The sequence below is a fragment of the Carassius gibelio genome, chromosome A11 (genome assembly GCF_023724105.1).
Source record: "Carassius gibelio isolate Cgi1373 ecotype wild population from Czech Republic chromosome A11, carGib1.2-hapl.c, whole genome shotgun sequence".
In the NCBI taxonomy this organism is placed as follows: Eukaryota; Metazoa; Chordata; class Actinopteri; order Cypriniformes; family Cyprinidae; genus Carassius; species Carassius gibelio.
In genome coordinates, this window is record NC_068381.1 from 23,903,964 (window position 1) to 23,924,751 (window position 20,788).

The 20,788-nt window shown below is 39.0% G+C and overlaps 2 protein-coding genes across 2 annotated transcripts in view; one reads left to right on the top strand and one right to left on the bottom strand.

The window, feature by feature from the left end:
- Positions 1-4,141: 4,141 nt before the first annotated feature.
- LOC128022711 (NEDD4-like E3 ubiquitin-protein ligase WWP1) lies at positions 4,142-6,325 on the bottom strand. The gene is made up of 5 exons (XM_052610519.1): positions 6,160-6,325; positions 5,984-6,088; positions 5,098-5,194; positions 4,944-5,016; positions 4,142-4,872 (listed from the first exon to the last, which is right to left on the bottom strand). Exons 1-5 carry the CDS (start codon positions 6,292-6,294, stop codon positions 4,827-4,829), a joined length of 456 nt encoding a protein of 151 aa, XP_052466479.1. The 5' UTR covers positions 6,295-6,325; the 3' UTR covers positions 4,142-4,826.
- A 3,942-nt stretch (positions 6,326-10,267) lies between these two features.
- The window catches only part of LOC128022713 (proline-rich protein 13-like), a 14,852-nt gene continuing 4,331 nt past the window's right edge, over positions 10,268-20,788 (top strand). The window contains exons 1-2 of the mRNA XM_052610522.1: positions 10,268-10,382; positions 11,252-11,286. Coding sequence (XP_052466482.1) covers positions 11,271-11,286 — 16 coding nt within the window. The 5' untranslated portion in view covers positions 10,268-10,382; positions 11,252-11,270. The remainder of the gene's footprint in view (positions 10,383-11,251; positions 11,287-20,788) is intronic.

Sequence of the window (20,788 nt, forward strand, 5' to 3'; positions counted from 1 at the left end):
TACTACTCAGAGCCAGTAGCAAAAATCTGCATGATTAGGAACTTCAGTTATGAGCAAACAATAAACAACCTCAAGTGTGATACAAATAAGACTTTATTAACTACATAAACACTTAAACTAGTCTAACATACACACACACACACACACATGCATACAGTTGGCATAGGAAAAGGGTTAAAGCTTAAGCAGTCAAAAGAAAATAAATAAAGACATGGAGCTATGGTACAATTTGATATTCAGCAGATCTACAGCCTGAAGGAAACATCAGTTTCTTAGTTCAAACACCTTTGTAAAAGGTGCATATGATACTTAATGTATCAATTAATAAGACTAAGTTTGACATTTGCAAGTCTCACCTGTTTGATAGAGTCCTGATGCACTTTGGGGCTCCAGTTGGTCTCTACCAAAAGTGAATTGATGAGCCTAACCCTGAGCTCGAATCAGAGGATTTCGATGAATGAATAGTCAAGGCCGAAACCTGGCACAAGCTTAGCATGGTTAAGGCCCTTAGCTCAACATCTTCTCCTGGAATTCCTGAATCTAGAAGAACCGCCTGATCTGGTGATCAGTGATCTATATAGGGGGATGATGTCACACCCTCAGGATTTGAGTGAGCCAATGAGTAATAGTACCTTTTGGAGGGAATTTTTACAACTCTTTGTCTCTAGTCTGGTGTCATGCATATGAAATTAGATTGGAGAGTTAAAGAGAAGAATCTTTAAGATTCTTATAAAACTAATGTGTTGTATAGGCATCAATATTTAATATACACTCTCATTTAGATCATGAAAATACAAACTCATACATACCAAACATCATATAGATGAGGTTATATTAACTAGTGATCCATCATAAGCATGTATAAAACATATACAATACACAAAACACTATATACAAGAACAGTAACAGTATAAAAAAATCCCCTAAAGTATATGTGAGTTAATTCAAAGAAAGGTTTTTCTATTAATTAACTAGAGAAGAGTCCCTTTTTATGTGCATTATTTGTCTGTTTCTGAGAGACTTGAGTTGCTCAGCCACATTTTTGGGTGTCGTAAACCTAGTGTTATCAGATAGTGTGTCTTTGGTTGCTAGGGAACCAGAGGCCTGTTCTGTCCATTTTTAGGTGATAGCTTCCTTTTGGGGGAAGGGTCCATAGCCCCTTTGAATAAATAAATAAATAAAGGTGAGTTGACCTGACTAGAGGGTGAACACATCTCTTTGTTCGCACTTGTTCGAAGATGATGCCGAGTGTCCCGTGATCTGGCATCACTGTGCCGCATCAGCACCAACGGGAAGCTGCTCACATACGAGCTCCTTGACTACCACCAAAAAGCAATGGAGAAAAAGAACTCTTGGTTTGCAGCTCACAAAGTAGGTGACCGTTTCGGTTTGTAAATGAGTATTGCTGCATTTGAGCAAGGATTATGTGTTTTATCATCCTTTTGTCTGCAGTGGTTCGCAATCTGCCTCAGTGATATCCCTGAACTAAGTACATTTCTGCAGCTGTTATTATGTTCAAATGAAAACAAAAGGAGGCAGTGGTATTTGATACCCTATTTCGTTTTATTGTAAATATACAGAGGAAAATTGCAGTAGCCATGGTCAGCTGACTAACGTTATCAAGTACGCAGCTGTTTGCTGATTTACCGGATTCGCTTCGTCGTGGATATCACACTCCCGAGTCGAATGCACAAAGTCTGAACTACCGAGGAGTCCTAAATGTGCATACTTTGTATTGAGAAATGCACACAGACCTACATCACCAGACTATTTGTCTAATCTGCCTGGTATTTTAGACCGCAGTGGAAACACAAAAAGCAACAGGTCTGCGGGGGAAAAAGTTCCTGGTAAAAATGTTCTGTGTAAATTCGGTTGAAATGCGGCATTAGAGGTAAGATGTTTATTGGGGTGAATTAAATAACCACACTAAATAGGTCACATTCACTACTGAATGAATAAAACTTTTTAACGCTCATATCTACAGTAAGCGATGTGTATGTTGGTGATTTATCATTCGCTATTTTAGACGCTCTTTCAGTGTCTGCCATTATCTGTGAGTCAACAGATACGACAGAGACCCTGGACTGACAGATCAAAGATCATTCGTGAAGCTTCAGCATGTGGCTAATCGGTTTATTGTATAGTAATGAGGATTTATCAAGCTCATTTAAACTAATCAACACACGTGCACACCTGGAAACTCTGAATTCTCTCAGAATCGTCCATCCACCTACAGTATAGTTCAAAATAATAGCAGTACAATGTGACTAACCAGAATAATCAAGGTTTTTCGTATATTTTTTTATTGCTACGTGGCAAACAAGTTACCAGTAGGTTCAGTAGATACTCAGAAAACAAATGAGACCCAGCATTCATGATATGCACGCTCTTAAGGCTGTGCAATTGGGCAATTAGTTGAATTAGTTGAAAGGGGTGTGTTCAAAAAAATAGCAGTGTGGCATTCAATCACTGAGGTCATCAATTTTGTGAAGAAACAGGTGTGAATCAGGTGGCCCCTATTTAAGGATGAAGCCAACACTTGTTGAACATGCATTTGAAAGCTGAGGAAAATGGGTCGTTCAAGACATTGTTCAGAAGAACAGCGTACTTTGATTAAAAAGTTGATTAGAGAGGGGAAAACCTATAAAGAGGTGCAAAAAATGATAGGCTGTTCAGCTAAAATGATCTCCAATGCCTTAAAATGGAGAGCAAAACCAGAGAGACGTGGAAGAAAACGGAAGACAACCATCAAAATGGATAGAAGAATAACCAGAATGGCAAAGGCTCAGCCAATGATCACCTCCAGGATGATCAAAGACAGTCTGGAGTTACCTGTAAGTACTGTGACAGTTAGAAGACGTCTGTGTGAAGCTAATCTATTTTCAAGAATCCCCCGCAAAGTCCCTCTGTTAAAAAAAAGGCATGTGCAGAAGAGGTTACAATTTGCCAAAGAACACATGAACTGGCCTAAAGAGAAATGGAGGAACATTTTGTGGACTGATGAGAGTAAAATTGTTCTTTTTGGGTCCAAGGGCCACAGGCAGTTTGTGAGACGACCCCCAAACTCTGAATTCAAGCCACAGTACACAGTGAAGACAGTGAAGCATGGAGGTGCAAGCATCATGATATGGGCATGTTTCTCCTACTATGGTGTTGGGCCTATTTATCGCATACCAGGGATCATGGATCAGTTTGCATATGTTAAAATACTTGAAGAGGTCATGTTGCCCTATGCTGAAGAGGACATGCCCTTGAAATGGTTGTTTCAACAAGACAATGACCCAAAACACACTAGTAAACGGGCAAAGTCTTGGTTCCAAACCAACAAAATTAATGTTATGGAGTGGCCAGCCCAATCTCCAGACCTTAATCCAATTGAGAACTTGTGGGGTGCTATCAAAAATACTGTTTCTGAAGCAAAACCAAGAAATGTGAATGAATTGTGGAATGTTGTTAAAGAATCATGGAGTGGAATAACAGCTGAGAGGTGCCACAAGTTGGTTGACTCCATGCCACACAGATGTCAAGCAGTTTTAAAAAACTGTGGTCATACAACTAAATATTAGTTTAGTGATTCACAGGATTGCTAAATCCCAGAAAAAAAAATGTTTGTACAAAATAGTTTTGAGTTTGTACAGTCAAAGGTAGACACTGCTATTTTTTTGAACACACCCCTTTCAACTAATTGCCCAATTGCACAGCCTTAAGAGCGTGCATATCATGAATGCTGGGTCTTGTTTGTTTTCTGACAATCTACTGAACCTACTGGTAACTTGTTTGCCACGTAGCAATAAAAAATATACTAAAAACCTTGATTATTCTGGTTAGTCACATTGTACTGCTATTATTTTGAACAATACTGTACAAGACACTGAACCTTAAAACTATGTAACATGATTTTTCTTCTTTCTTTACATGAATCTGATGTTTTGAAAGCAATTCAAATAACAAAAATTGATTAATAACTGACTATATTTTGTGCTCTCTGCAAATGAAATAAATCCAAACAAAAATGTATCTTTATGATGTGCTCAAGAGTTCTGTGCTGAGATGCAATTAAAGAAACTAAAAAACACACACAAAAACAGGAATCTACCACTAAGTCTTTGTCAGTGTTTGAAGAACACGAGAGACAGCCAAGTTTGTTAGAACTCATATATTTTAATATGAAAAATTCATGGACAGTTTTCCTCCTCTGACAGACAAAGGCCACAGAAATAGTGAAGTGCTTCGAGCACAACTATCGTTCTGAGCATCTGCAGAGACTCTGGAGGAACCAATACTGATGGACAACAGCAATACTGTCCGAACCAGTCGTGATGAATGATATGAGACACAGAGTCAATCATCTCTCAGTCTGCAGGCAGCCATGCAAGCGCTTAACTATCACAACTTGATGTCCAACGACACAAAGAAAACCCCAGGCACCTGATCAAACTCTACAATCATTCTGTAAAAGCTCTATAAAACTAGAGCTGGAAGTTTGGAGCTCTACTATAAAATCATCTCTAATGTTTTTGTTTGTTTATTTTTTTTAAACCCACCAAATGAATAAAGCGTTGTTGTGTATATATATATATATCAGTATCGAAAAGATCAGAAAAGCTCAAACGCTTGCATATTCATGGGGAATCATGTTATGAAGATCGCTAAATGATGTCTTAAGATAAAGATTTGGTTTAAAATGAAAAAAATAGCTTATTTACATTGGTAATCATCTGTGCAAGTTTCATGGTTTTGTTTTACTTGGCCGTAAAGAGAAGAGACATTTCATTACTCTTGACCGAATCCTTCCGTCTCCTCGATCGCAAAGAGCAGCTTCTCCTTCAGCTGTTCGTAGCTTTTGTAGGGGGCAGATCCAGCCGGTTAAAGCTGAAACACAGAACGGAGTGAGACGTGAACGTAAACTGCTTGTGACGTCTGTCTTCATCCTGAAAACTCACCAGGTGTGACTCCGGGGCAGCCAGGTCTCTTTGCCCACCTTCTCAATGCAGAACTTCTGCGGTCCGTTGCTTCCTGGAGGATGAAGAATCAGAAGAGAAGAGTCAAATACGTCTGTGTCACACGGGTGATGGAGATAAACCGCTGAACACTCACCCATGAGTTCAGCGAAGCCCCCCAGAGGAAGTCTGCAGGTGCCCGTCACAAACTGCATCAGACGCAGACGCACCTCGTTATCCACCTCCTTCACCAACTGCACACACACACACACACACAACAGATTCAGACCTCACTCTTCAATGGGCCAAAACCAGCTTCCCCTTCCAGTTCAGTATGCTTCGAAGTATTGTGAAAATCACTAAAACCCAAACAGAGATCACTTCAACATAACATATATAAAACAAACAGGTAAAATGATTCAGGTTTAATTCGCATCTACTTTAAAGATAAAGGAGTATAAAAGACAAGTCTGTTTTCATCCGATGTGTTGAGAGACTGCAGTTGGGCCAAAAATATTAGCATGAAATTAATTTACCATTGACAGGGTTAGGTAATGTTAACATGTCTGTTAGACCTTGAGAATCAAAATGAAGATAAAATATTAAAATATCCTTAATGCTCAGCCCGTGTGACTCTTCCATATAAATCCAATTGGACAAAATTTCTAAATGCATATAATGCATACAATGCTTCAAAAGGAAAAAAAAAGTGAGAAAAAAAAATATATATTGAAATGTGTATATATATATATATATATATAATTAGAATATCATCAAAAAGTTGATTTATTTATTAAAGTGAAACTTGTATATTATATTAACTGATTACACACAGACTGATATATTTCAAATGTTTACTTATTTTAAGTTTGATGATAACTGACAACTAAGGAAAATCCCAAATTCAGTATTTCATACATATATTTATATACACACATACACACACACCTAAAAATCAGGCCAAGAAAGCAATTAAAAAAAGCTGTGGCGCTTTCATACGAGACCTTAAGAAAGACATAAGTTATGTCAGAGGCGTCTCACACCTGCCAGAACCAGATGATCTGTTTGCTGTTGCGTGTGTAGTGACGATAGACTGTGTTCCTCTGCCAGTCCTGCAGATCCACCTCCTGCATGCCACACAACATCACCTGCAAACACAAAAGCGTCCATCATCGAGAGCTTCAGATGGGTCAGATGGTCATATAAACTGCAAACGCACCTCCAGCTCCTTCTCATCAAAGTACTGCAGCCACTGCAGTGGCACCACCTCGTTAAACCCATCCAGGAACGCTTTGGTCTGGCTCTCAACGCCACGAGAAAACCTCCACTCAGCCATTAGCCTGCGGTCGTCCATCTAGGGCTGCCACTGCCAAGTGAGAGGTACATGGAATACATGGGATGTTATGAGTCTCCATGAAAGTGGTATCAATAAAATTTCCCGCAGCTCCGGAATCAATCAATGCCCTCACCTCGATGCTAACTCCCTGAACATATAACATGACTGGTATCTCCAACATTGAAGAAGTTCTAGAGGGATAACTCACCGCAGCTGAATGTCGCGGCGGTCGAGTGGGGCATGAAGCCCGTAGATGTCCAGCCAAGCCACAGTATAAACACAGGTTGTGCTGTCGCCTGCGTGACTTTTCCTCCTCGCTTAATCGGGTAACTCTGATTTGCATGGGTTCTGGATCCGGGCTTGAGCTGTTGACTGGGGTGAATGATGAAGTTCGGTATCGGGGCCGACGTGCCCGAATCAGATTGTCTACCTTGATGGACAGATCGATGAGTTGTTCGAGGGTTTTGCCCTCGTCTCGGCAGGCTAGTTCGGTCTGCAGCTCAGCATCCAGTCCCCTCCTGAAATGTAGGCGTAAAGGGTCGTCTGGCCAGCCAGTTTGTGCAGCTAGGGTGCGGAATGAGAGGGCATAATCTGCGGCCGATCCTCCTCCTTGACGGAGTGCGATAAGCTGTTCACCAACCTCCTTTCCTCCCGCGGGATGTTCGAAAACCTCTCTGAATCGGAGTAGAAATGCTGAAAAGGTGGTGAAAACTGATCGATCCCCGTTCCAGATGGCTGTGGCCCACTCTAGTGCTCTCCCCGTGAGAAAAGAGCACACAAACGAAATTCGGCTGTCCTCTGTGGGATATAACGAGGGCTTACTGAAGCGGGAGGTGTGGCCACGGCGGCGGCCATTTGCTGAGGTTGAGGTGCTGCTGGAATGTTTCCCTCCGGGGTTTGCAGGCGGAGTGATTGGAGGGTTCGGATCATCTCTTCGGTGAGAGAGGTGAGTCGATTCAGCTGCTGCTGATGTGCTGTCAGCGCCGCGGCTTGAGCGGATACTTCTGCCGTGATCTGGAAGAAAGCCGCTGGATCAATATCTGGCGAAGTCTTCTGTAACGCTGAGTCAGAGACGTTATGATCCATAAGCAGCTTTATTTCAATAATCCACAGAGTAAACTGAAACAGGTCAATCAGGGGCATTAGATACCACGTAGACAAATCACAATCATAAACCTTGACAGAGCGTAGAATCAGGGCTGGCGGCTGGCAGGCAGAGGCGAGAGAACAAGGCAGAGGTCGATAAGGCAGGCGGCAGAGAATCAGAGTCCAATAATCAGTCCAGGTCATACACGGAAGATCCAACAGTGGGAAAACGCTCGGTAATGTCTGCATGGGCAAAACAAGACTTCGCATTTGAGAGAACAGGGAGAGTTCCTTAAATAGGGGATGAAGATGAGCGACACCTGTGCAGGTAATCAGCCCCAGGTACGGGGTGTATGGGAAATGGAGTTTGAAGGAGGTTAATACTCGGGTGACGGTTCCCTCTGGTGGTGACCGGAGGGAGCCACAGAGGCTGTGTTTGTGACAAACGTGATCTTTTTTTTTTTTTTTTTTTTTTTTACAAAACCCTTTATCCATGAAACTTGTTTAATTAAGTTTTGCTTGGTTTGATTACCTTTGATTATCTTGATTTCAAAAGTGTGGATTTCATGGAAAAAAATGTAGTAAAACTTTAAAACTGGTTAAGTAATACAACATTTGTATCAAATAGTAGGATATGCAATTTAAAAAAAAATTATTTTGCATATGATTTAACTATTACACTAAATTACACATTCTGTTGGTCATCATCCACCATCCCCTGCATCAGATAAAAAAAAACAAAAGTTAATTCTGAGAACGTTTACCCATGTCTTCATGTATGTGTGCAATAAAATAACAGAAAGTGTCAAACTCTGCTGATTTGTAACGGATATACACTCCGAGGGGATGCATTGCAAGTTTTACACATTTCGCACTAGTGGATCATAACTGGGTTGTAAGTGTTGCTTCAAAATGCCAAAAGAAGATACAGGAGCAAGAGACAAAAAATAGAGTATAGACAATTTATTGAAAACTGCATTTAAACTCAAACAGGCTGTTCATCAGCTGATGAAAAGTTTAAGACCATAGCCATAAAAAGGTCAAATCTGCACAAAAATATGACTTTCATGTCATTGTTCTTCAAGCAGTCATACTGTCAAGGCAAAAAGGCTTTCTCTCTTTGAACATAGCAAGATTGTTGAGCTGTACAAGCAAGGCCTCTTGCAATGCGCCCTCGCTGCCGAGGTTGTACACAGTAAGACATTTTTTTTTAAATCCTGAGAGTTATGGGACAAAAAAGTCAAGTGGTAGACCCAAAAAGATTTCACCTGAACTTTGAGTTCAGAACAAATATATTCTAGGTTTGCTTATCTTCATTCGAAGCTGAAACATAATTAACCTACCTTGTTGAAACAGTTTTTGTGATCCGGTGAAAACGTACTAATATTTTCAGAGTCGCTTTAACACGAAACAGGAAAGTCATGAATATTCACGTATGCTCCGCCCAGCGTCACCGAGAATCTTGGAAACCGAATATTTCCGAACACCGTTCGTTTGCGCATTGTTTCAAGGACACGCCCACAACAAGGGAACTCCACCCTCGGGAACAGTTTTTCACAGGAACCGAATATTACACAACACCCCCTGTCTTCCAGGCAATGTGGAGAAAATTCCAATAAATCACATCAATAGAAATCACATCCAACACTCTAGTAGTTTTTTCTACTAATGCTAGGGTTACCTTCAATACAGAAAAATAAGGGACGACTGGGGGGGAGGGGGTGCAAGTGGTGGTAAATCACAACAAAAACATGTTTTCATAAAAATGAATTGCTTATGAACTTGTTGTATAAGGTGGCGTGAAAATATCTGTCATTGTTTGCAGACAGTAACACCATCCAAACAATGAAACCACATAATAAATAACTGATCTACAAACATGTCTAAAAACACATTTTTTTATTATCATTATTGGTTAGTTAATCTATTGTATATAGTCTATTGTCAATTCTACAGTAGCATATTGAATAATGCAATAATTTAAATTATTGTTTATTTGATAATATTTTTATTTTATAATATATCTCTTATCTCTTATTAAAATAATGCTTATGTGTCTGACTGCACACCTTAACCATGATAAATAAATCGCTAACACTATATATAATAATAAGGTTCATTAGTTAACTACATTAATTAACATTAACTAATAATGATCTGCACTTATACAGCAATTGTTCATCTTTGTTCATGTTAATTTCCACATTTAATAATACTTTATTAAAATCTTGTTAATATTAGTTAATGCACTGAACTAACATGAACAAACAATTAAAAGCTTTATTTCTATTAACTAACATTATCAAAGATTAATAAATACTGTAACAAATGTATTACTCATTGTTAGTTCATGTTAGTTAATACATTATTGTTTAATAAATGAACCTTATTGTAAAGTGTATGAATGTTGTTCTCCCGAGGCATGCTGTAGCACATCTGACAATTAAAACCATGCGAAACAGAGAACACTCGCCGACAAATTGCGCTTCATACTCATTTCCGCTGACACTTTCCAGAAAGTATTTGATTCTTCCCACTCTCGTCGGTACTTTTGCGTCCGCTTTCGTTTCAGCGCTGGGCGGCGCTGATCTGCATGAGATGCTGCATTGAAGACAACTCCGAAAATACTGGAAAACCCTGTCCCGTATTGATTCAAAACGGGACGCGCTATTTTATTCTCAAATACGGGACGATTCCGTATTTTAAGGGAGGGGTGGCAACCCTAACTTAAAAGGTGTGTGTTCCACAAATCTCTCATTCAGATCTCCAGGACCACGCTCAGATCGTCACAGGTGAGGAAATACCCGGATCTTCAGGTGTTTTTGATCAGGCTGGATCTCCCCAAACACTCTTTAATAAAAAGTTTCTCATCAGACTGCTTCTTCACAGACGCCGACCCTTTTAACTCTGGTCGGGTCAGAGTGCGCTCGCGACCGTGACGTCACGACGGTGCTCGGTTAGCTCGCGGAACGCGGAAGCGGAAGCGGGAGTCAGCGTCTGGAAGCTTTCTCGGGAAGAAGGTATGTACTCTAAACGCGATTATCTGTGGCCTTATTGGGGGTGTTTTTGGTGTTGTTTGTTTTGCAAATACTACATGCATCAAGTATCTTTAGGAAACTTTATTTTAAAAAATAAAACTTAATACAAGGATATGTCACGTGACATTCTTTGTTATTTCATTATTAATGATACGCTAGTTCATATAATTGACTTTTAACGTGAACTTAATTTATATTTGGGGCTTAAAACAAGTTACCGTTTTTATTTATTTGTATTATTTTAAAAAAAAAATTTTGAGAGAGAGAGAGAGAGAGAGAGAGAGAGAGAGAGAGAGAGCTGTTTGTCCAGGGTGTTTCCAGACGAAGTGTTCCAGTCCCCTGATGTGGATCACATGGACAGCACAGTTTCAGAAAGATAAATACACTAAAAAGTAAAAGTCTTATTTGAGTAACGCCTATTTAAATTATTATTATTATTATTATTTTACAATTCATCTGTGAAATAAGTGCAAATGAAACACCGCAGCAAATCTGAAAGTCATTGGAAGGGCAGCACTTTATTAAAGCGTGCTGATTGGACGATACAGTGGGGATAATGATGGCAGTAAAATCCCATATCACCTTCACAATCACCTTACATGTTATACTTCTACTTCCTCTTAACTGTCTCGACTCCAGACTGACATCCATAACACAGAAAGCAGATTTAAGTGCTGCTTTGGCTGTTTTGAGTGCTGCTGAATGTATTGCAGACAGTTCCTATAAATAAGCCGTATTTGTAGTAAATATCAGTTCAGATCATAACCGGTTTGAGGTGCTCTTCTATGGTGGACCGTAGTGTTTGTTCACTTTACATCAGGGAATAAAGTCTGTCTTTTCATTTGTTGCAGATCATTTGAGTAGACCAACATGTGGCCAAATCAAGGTGAGTTCTGCTTTCATGTTTTCACCAAATACATTCAATAATCATTTATCAACACATCAGTGTCTGTGGTGTGCCTCAGTCAGGGGTGTACACCCGCTTTAGGTGTGTGTGTGTGCGTGTGTGTGAGTGTGTGAAGGGGAGAGAGAGAGAGTAAGTTGAGTGAGTGTGTGTGTGAGGGGGAGAGAGAGAGAGTGTGTGTGTGTGTGTGTGAAGGGGAGAGAGAGAGTGTGTGTGTTAGGGGGAGAGAGAGAGAGAGAGAGAGAGAGAGTGTGTGTGTGTGTGTGTGAGGGAGGGGGAGAGCGAGAGAGAGACCTTTGACCTTTCAAAAACCCTTTAATAACAATTAAAAACAAATTTTCATAATTACACAATTATACAATTACAACCACAACTATCAAAAATTACAAAACTTACATCTTAATTTCCAAACAACCATCACTTATGCATAAAATTCAATTTAAACACCAGATTTCTTCAAAAGTAGTCAATTTTCCAGTAAGTTTATAATATGCAAATTCAACCATTAAACGGGCAGAAATCAAACCTTGTATGTTAATAAAATGTTGGTGGAACCTTTTGAAAAAAATGTAGCTTTTCTTGTCAACCATATGCTTAATTTAGCTTATCCATACAAATAATTCAGAAATACATCAACATTCCTAGTTTTATACCGATACTTAGAATAAAACCTTCTTGACTAAAATCATGACCCAACATATCACACCATTCTTTTAACACTTGGAAAAAGTGGCCCTAGTCTATTACATTTTAAAAATAAATGAAACACCATTTCAATTTCAGAACAAAATGGACGAGTTTCAGTAACACTAGAGTCTAAACGAGCTTTGTTTATTTGTGGCAACTATGCCATGTATAATCCTCAACTGTAAATCTCTGGTTCTTTTATTTATAGGAACTTTATACAAAGTTCTCCAGCTTCTTTTAGGTGAAAGATCTATACCAAATATTTCTTGCCATCTGGACTCACATACAGTACAGACCAAAAGTTTGGACACACCTTCCCATTCAAAGAGTTTTCTTTATTTTCATGACTATGAACATTGTAGATTCACACTGAAGGCATCAAAACTATGTATTAACACATGTGGAATTATATATGGAATTATATTCATAACAAAAAAGTGTGAAACAACTGAAAATATGTCATATTGTAGGTTCTTCAAAGTAGCCACCTTTAGCTTTGACTACTGCTTTGCACACTCTTGGCGTTCTCTTGATGAGCTTCAAGAGGTAGTCACCTGAAATGGTCTTCAACAGTCTTGAAGGAGTTCCCCGAGAGATGGTTAGCACTTGTTGGCCCTTTTGCCTTCTGTCTGCGGTCCAGCTCACCCCTAAACCATCTGGATTGGGTTCAGGTCCGGTGACTGTGGAGGCCAGGTCATCTGCAGCGCCCCATCACTCTCCTTCTTGCTCAAATAGCCCTTGATGCCTTCAGTGTGACTCGACAATTTTCATAGTCATGAAAATAAAGAAAACTCTTTGAATGAGAAGGTGTGTCCAAACTTTTGGTCTGTACTGTAGTTGTTTCAGTTCCTGAGAGCCCATTACTTTTACACAAACATAGTACATGAATTTCTTGCCCACCTCATGAAAATATTTAAGTTCTGGAGTGTTTAAAGTAAGTAACTTTCCCTCTCCTTCCTGCCATAAGTCCACAGAAACTTTTACTTCCAATTCTGGGAACTCTTTCACATTATCATCCTCATTTTGTTCCTTATCCAGAGCACATTTAAATTCAGAAGGCACAGCTTCCACAATTTCATTTAGGGTGTACTCACACTAGGCACGGTTGCCATGAACCGGGCCCGAGTACGATTGTCCCCCTCCCCACTCCCCCTCTGGCCTGCACTCACATATAGCGTTTCAGCGTTCGTGCCGGAGCACGCTTACGTCATTATGGTGCGACGGTTTCGGGATAAACAGGAAGAGTGGCGTTCTCTGAACGCAATGGAGTACATCGCTCTGTTTTCTTTGTGGATAATTTTGTGTCGTTTGGTTCACAGCCTGTTGTTAAATAGAGATGTTCCAATACCCTTTTTCTCTTCCCGATACCGATTCCGATACCTGGGCTCAGGGTATCGGCCGATACAGAGTACTGATCCGATACCTGGGTGTGTATCTGTATATACAGCTGTATATACTAGCCCTGTGTAAATTGCTAGAAATATTTAATGGTGTGCTTCAGACTGATCCCTTAATAAAACATGGACAAATACATGGTGAACTACTGTATTCATTACAGTATTTTTATTATCTGACATGAATTTGACAGTATTTTTTATTTTCTTAAGCGAAAAATAACTTCAAATGGAGCCAAAAATCTAATATAGCTAAATCTACTGTAGGCTACAACAGTAGCTTAATATATTGTTGATTTACTCATGTTTAACCAAACATTTATTTTATCGGACTGCCATGAAGATCTTTGAGTGTCTGTGTTTATGATATGACAGTTTTCTCAAATGAAACTGTAAATTCTCATGAAGTGACGGTTTATGCGTTCGTGTCCTCATACACACAGCAGAGACTACAAAACAGCGAGCTCCCGCACATCTGCGCCCATCACCCACAGAGATGTAGAATTTGCAGAAGAAATATTAAAATAGTATTTTGCAGTTTAATATTCACAGACACTAGTATATATCCGGCTACTGTCTGGAGCCCTGCGCTTTGACTAACACGGAAGCGACTGAACGCAGCTGCGGGTACCGAATATACTCGGGAGTCGGTAACTACCGGTACTACAGAGACATACTGCTAACCACTGATCTATAATATAGAAGCGGCTTCACTGTCTGTTGGCAGTTTAGAATGCGATGAGTGATCCAGTCATATATAGATCAGTGCTGCTAACACGTTTTCATTTCTTCTTCGCTGCTCTAAACTAGTTGCTGTGTTTGCAATGCATTCTGAGCAGCGAAGAAGAACCTTGCAGCGGTTAGGCAAAGCTAGTGGTCATAACTAGGTCTTGTAATTAAAAATGGTATCGGATCGGTATATGGGTTCATGTACTCGCCGATGCCGATGCCAGAATTTGTTGTGGTATCGGAGATATTTCCGATACTAGTATCGGAATCGGAACAACTCTATTGTTAAACAGATGTGTTGCCTTAGTGGCGCAAAAATTTTCACGTAATCGCGCTGCTCGTATGAGGATGTTTGCAAGGTACCAGCTGAAGTGCAGCAAGGACTTTGCAGTTTTTAGTTTTTATGCGTTTTGCACCTCTGCCGTAGACCAAAGCGACCCTTTCCCTGCCATGTTGGTTTTGGAGCGTCGAAAAACCGTGAGGCAACGCGTCCTTTTCCGTGCTCCAGCACGGTTAGCGATCACACTGCATGCGAACCGCGCCCGAGTCCAACTGAACCGTGCCCTGGCCCACCTCTTCCAAGCGGGCCAGGGCCGGCCAATCGAGCCGCACCCGGGCACGATTCGGAGCACTCGCACTAGTCAAACGAACCGCGCTTTGGTGGTCAAACGCACCCGGGCACGGTTCAAACTGGCTAGTGAGAGTACACCCTTAAATGCTTTCAGAAAAACGTAAGGATTTAACACCCATCTTTGAGGAAACATCTTCTGGGGATAACCACCCTTCCTTATTCAGAAAAGAGGACACCTTAGTAAAACGACTTTCCAAACTCTAAGCATTGTTTTGTAAAAAAAAATGTTAGTCCAGTTAATTGCACTCCATCAAGATCCATTAAAAACATATGTCGATCAAGGCCCAACCGTCCTTCTCTTCTCAACAATCCACTGGCCAAATCGGTCCAACTGATGTGCCATTTGTACAAGAGCCTTTGAGCATCTGTAGTCTAAAAGCAGCAACTCTGCATTCAATGTCAATAAGTCCTTGTCCTCCTTCACATATTGGTAAATACTGGACAGCTGCTTTCAGCCAGTGCTGTCCTGACCAAAAAAAATAACCAGTTGTCTTTGGATATCTTTTACAAGATTAGGAGGAGGATCCAAACAGCCATTTTATGCCACATTGAAGATGCAATAAGATTTATTATCAAAACTCTTCCTCTATATGATAATTGAGGGAGAAGCCATTTCCAGTTGGACAAGCATACACGCATCTTCTCGCAATCCATCCCAATTTTTACCTTTTATATAAATCAGAACCTAAAAAAACTCCTAAAATTGTAATACCATCTCCACTCCATTCAACATTTCCAGGCAACTTTGGTACTGAACTTGTAGTTCCACACCATAAAGCTTCACATTTCCCCACAATTTATTTTAGCTGAAGAAGTCTTTTCATTCCACTGAATACAATTCAATACTTTCTGTACATCATCTTTTTCCTTAATTACCACAGTGAGGTCATCAGCATAAGCAGAAAGTTTAATGGGTTTATTAAAGGATCCTTCAATATGTAAACCTTTTAATGAGGTTCTTAATTTACACCGTAAAGGTTCAATATCCAAACTATAGAGTTGACATCAAAAAACATCAAACAGATAAGAATGATCCATTCTGTCAAAAGCCTTTTCTTGATATAGGGATAAAATTCATTTAACATATTTAACATTGAATAGTCTATGACACCTCTTATAAGGAACAAATTATCTCTAATGTACCTGTTTTTTATACAATAAGTTTGATCTTTGTGAATTAATTCTCCCATATGTTCATTCAGTCTATTAGAAATACACTTAGAGAAAATTAGGGGTGCTCCGATCACAATCGGCCGATTGTTAATACGCATGTCGCAAGAAAAGCCGGTTCTCTAATCAGCGGTTAATTCCATCACCTAGAGCAGCTGTTACTACACAGAGCCGTTGTTAACTGAGAAGATGCGCAAATCCACTTCATTTTCAGCGTTTATTTGCGCAACTTCTCAGTTAACAACGGCTCTGTGTCGTAACAGCTGCTCTATGTGAAATCACGCACTTGATGGAATTTACCCCTGATTAGAGAACCGGCTTTACTGACGAGATGCGCATTAACGCATCTTGGTTAGTATAGCTACAGGCCTACAATTTATAAGTTAGATCACCTTTTTGATAACAGAGAAATAATTGCTCTTCTGCAACTATTAGGTAAACCTCCTGTTTGTATTGAATATAAAATCCCATCATAATAATCTTTTTCCAATTATTTCCCAAAAAGAATAAAAAAATTCAGAGGGGAGCCCATCTAATCCAAGGGATTTTTCGGTTGATAATTATTGCACCACTTTAGTTACTTCTTGTAAACTTAAAATAGAATCGAAGTCTTTTTTATGCTCTGATTTCAGTTTTGAAATTGAATCTAAATGTTCAGTTTAACTATCTATATCTGTTATATCAATATCATACAACTTAGAATAAAAATCAACAACGCATTTACTCATTTCGGATGGGCCATAAAATAAGTCACCTCTTTCTTCCCTTAAACACAACATTTGTTTCTCTTGACACTAGGCCTGGGACGGTATTGAATTTTTCTTACCGCGGTTGAAAAGCAATAAAGTCCCGCGGTATTGCGGTAAACCGCAACCCCCCGCCCCCCACCACACCCCACGGATGGACTTTCACTTTCGCACACACACGGGAGGCAAACGAATATAAGGAACAGGTTTATTTCACTTTTTTTTTTTTTACATTTAGAACATGAACATTTAGAATAGAAATGGAATGATGTCTGAAATAAAGAGGCTAAGGCAATTGAGCATAAGGAACACGTTTAACATTTATTTTTCACATTTAGAATAAGAACATTTAGAACAGAAATAATTTCTGAAAAAAAGTGCTGGCAAAACGAAATGCGCTACGGCTTACATCCCAGCCTTCATATTTTTTGCTAGAAAAACTAGCATGTTCACTTTGTCAGGTTTAAGAGAGGCCCTGAAAGACGTAACAACGTTACCTGCAGCACTGAACACACGTTCTGAGGGAATGCTTGTAGCGCAAATGGTCATATATTTTCGGGCGGGGACATTCATCATCTCCACCATGAGCTCATCCCTCTCCTCGTCAGAAATGTCAATATCTTTATACCTAGGGTCGACAAACGCGGTCTTTGCCAATAGCTGTTGAGGGTGCACTGTATTTTTACATCAAAACGGCAGACATTTTTTCTTTCTATTTTAATATTTATATAGATATTACGTGTGCACTTTTTTTTGTCTCAGTGGTTAATGAAGGCTATTTTACGAAGGCATATAGAGTAATATAAATATGTAGACATAGGCTAAATTAATATAAATATTTAAAAATCTATAATATATATAAATATTATTTATATTATATATTTTTACATATTTATATTTATTTAGCCTACATCTCGTGTGCGCTTTGGTCTCAGTGTGGTTCAAGGCTATAATTTAACGAATGCTATTTAATTTAACAAAGTGTCACTGCTCACAATATTGTGGTTGTTTTTTTTTTACTTACAAATAGCCTAAATATAAATAATATTTATAAATAAGATAAATATAAATAATATTTATAAGTAAAAAAAGAAAAAAGACGTTATTGTAAGATGCGTCCTCAGGTTGGACGTATTTGAACGTGATAGCGGAATCTTTTTGTAGCAAATTCTACAAATGGGCTCATTAAAGTTGCCTGGAAGTCCTTTTTCATCAGGTTCAAAGCCAAAATGTGCCCATATTGGTGATGTGACATTTGGCTTTGCCACCAATTTAGCCCTCTCTGCCATGTTTCGATGGAATAGTATCTTAAATGCGCAATTGTCGGCTGCGCAACCACGTGAGAGAATTGTGTTAAGCAGAATAAGCACGTGCAAGTAAAATCTGAGGTCCTGCTTTTTTGGCTTTCTCATGAGTCATCCGACTGTATTTTATGCTTTAGTAAAATGAATATATAGGCTACAAGACATTACATAGGTACTCTAGTCAATACAAATGGATGGTGCATAGATACATTTTTTTAATCTAGATTAATCTCACTGTAATCTTGGAATTAATCTAGACAATGTTTGTTTTTTGTTTTTTTTTGTGCTGTGATGACGGTTACAGGTTTAGACCCACGGTAGGCGTTACGTGACCGCGGTATTGCGGTAATGCGGTAACCGTCCCGGGCCTACTTGACACACACTTTTCGTTCTAAATTAAAAAAAAAAAAAAGATCTTGGTCCATCACTATCCATAATACGAGAAAAACGTTCTCTGACAAGAGCTCCTTTTACTTTTTCTTCCAATAAATTTTCTAACTGCAGCTTTTTTTCATAAACATTTTGTAATTTACCAGATTTTCATATTTTTCCAACATTTTCAATTTCAAAAATCTAATTTTCAAGTTTCTTAATCATATTTCTCATTCTTTTTGAGGAATAACAAGTATATTGTTCACAGAAGACTTTAATTTGGGTTTTTTCTACTTCCCACCATCGTATTATCTCTAAAATCATTTTTTTTCATCTGCCATATTTGCCAAAAAAAAAAAAAAAAAAACACATTTGCACAAAAGTCAGTATCTTGTAACAGCTTTTTGTTAAAATGCCAATATGAACCTACTTTACATTGCTTTGACAATACACAATCTATTGTAATCATTTTATGATCTGAATAATATTAGGAATTATATTAGCATTGCAGATTCTATTCCTTGAATTATTTGAAATATAAAACCTGTCTAACCTTGCCACATGAACCTGTCCTTCAGAAACCTTCACCCAGGGATACTGTTTTTGAGATGGGTTTTCAGTTCTCAAGATGTCATTTAGCTCAATATTGATAGTGCGTTTCTTCGTAATTTCTATCCATATTAAAATCTAAAGTACAGTTAAAATCTCCTCCCATAATAACAATATATCTTTTGATTTTAATGTATTTAAAAATTCCTTAATTTTCTTTAAAAGAACAATTCTCACAAAAATAATAATAAAAGTATTTAATTCTGCTTTTACAACTAATAACCCATCTGGCTCTATCTCATGTTCTGATAAAATTTTAACCTTACAGTTAGGACTAAAACATTTAGCAACACCCGAGCTAACATTGGTGCCATGACTAAGAATATACCCTTCCCACCATAAGCCCCATTCTACTTCATTATTTTTTATCACTATGCATCTCCTGAAGAAAAGTTACTCCAATATTTTTTAAAGTTAAACACTCTGAAAGCAAGGCTTGCTTTCTTCTATCTCTAAGGCCATTTACATTTAAAGATGCTACTCGCAATGGCTCCATAAGACAGAAAAGTAAGGAAAAACCGAGAAGAAAGGAAAAACAAAGAGACAGACAAAAAGCCATTATAATTAAGATTTCTCCTAATTTCCTTTCCTCTTTTGTTTTGCCTAATCGTAACTGTTTTTTCAACCGAAAGCATTTTTGTTGTGATAACAGAGAGACGATATAAATTTTCCGCGCCCACACTACTGAAGCAACAAATTTGTCAACATCAGGGAAATAATCAGCAACATTAACCTTTTTACCTTTTGTTTAATCCATAAACTCATTAATCTGTTCAACATATAAATCATTACCCACCTTTGGGCAATCAGATATATCAGAACAACAATCGTCATCCTTTCCTCTGTCAGTCTGACTCATTGATAAAACCTCGTCAAAGCCTACATCTTCAGCCTCATTCACCACCTTTACATCTTGACTGATAAGACCCCATCAGAAAGCACATTTTCATCCGCCATCGCCGCTTTTACGGCTATTTTATTACTACAGCAAGGCTCCTCTTCTTGCACAAAACCAGCAGACTCAATAGAAATTGTACTCCCCTCATTTTCTTCACCAATATCCACACCTTGGCCTTCTGAAACTTTCTCTGGTTCACGATTCTGGTCACCCTGACTTTCCATTGTATTTTTACTTTCCGCCTATTGTTCTTCTCCTGTCCGAATCTCCTCTGGTCTATTTTTATGCGGACCCGAGAAACATTTGTGACCTATATCGCCGCAGTCAAAGCATCTTAAGCTTTCAGTGCTTGCATATAACACGTAAGAACTATCCCCATCATTTTCTCTAAAAGACGCATCCAAAGTTTAACCCTGAGAATTTAAAAACATATGAACTTGTCTTTTGAATGACATTACATGTTTTAGCGCTGGATTCTTACACCCTAAAAGTACCACCTTAACTGGACTGACTACTTTCCCAAAACGAGATAATTCTTTAACGATCACTTCATTTTTAATGAATGGAGGAACGTTTGAAATGGTTACTTTGGTAGCCGGTGCATACAGCGGTGTTACTAATAATAATAATAATAATAATTCTTTACATTTATATAGCGCTTTTCTAGACACTCAAAGCGCTTACATAGTCAGGGGGTATCTCCTCATCCACCACCAGTGAGCAGCATCCACCTGGATGATGCGACGGCAGCCATAGTGCGCCAGAACGCCCACCACACACCAGTTTACTGGTGGAGAGGAGACGGAGTGATGAAGCCAATCAGCGGATATGGGGATTGTTAGGAGGCCATGATGGTCAGAGGCCAATGGGTGAATTTAGCCAGGATGCCGAGGTCACACCTCTACTCTTTACGAAAGACATCCTGGGATTATTAATGACCACAG

What these genes read in the sequence shown, in the direction of transcription:
- LOC128022711 (XM_052610519.1), bottom strand. Translation starts at nt 6,294, where the DNA reads ATGGACGACCGCAGGCTAATGGCTGAGTGGAGGTTTTCTCGTGGCGTT. An exon ending in TTGATGAGAAGGAGCTGGAG is followed by an intron (nt 6,089 to 6,159) that starts GTGCGTTTGCAG and finishes TTGTGTTTGCAG; the next exon opens with GTGATGTTGTGTGGCATGCA. An exon ending in CTGCCCCGGAGTCACACCTG is followed by an intron (nt 4,873 to 4,943) that starts GTGAGTTTTCAG and finishes TCTGTGTTTCAG; the next exon opens with CTTTAACCGGCTGGATCTGC.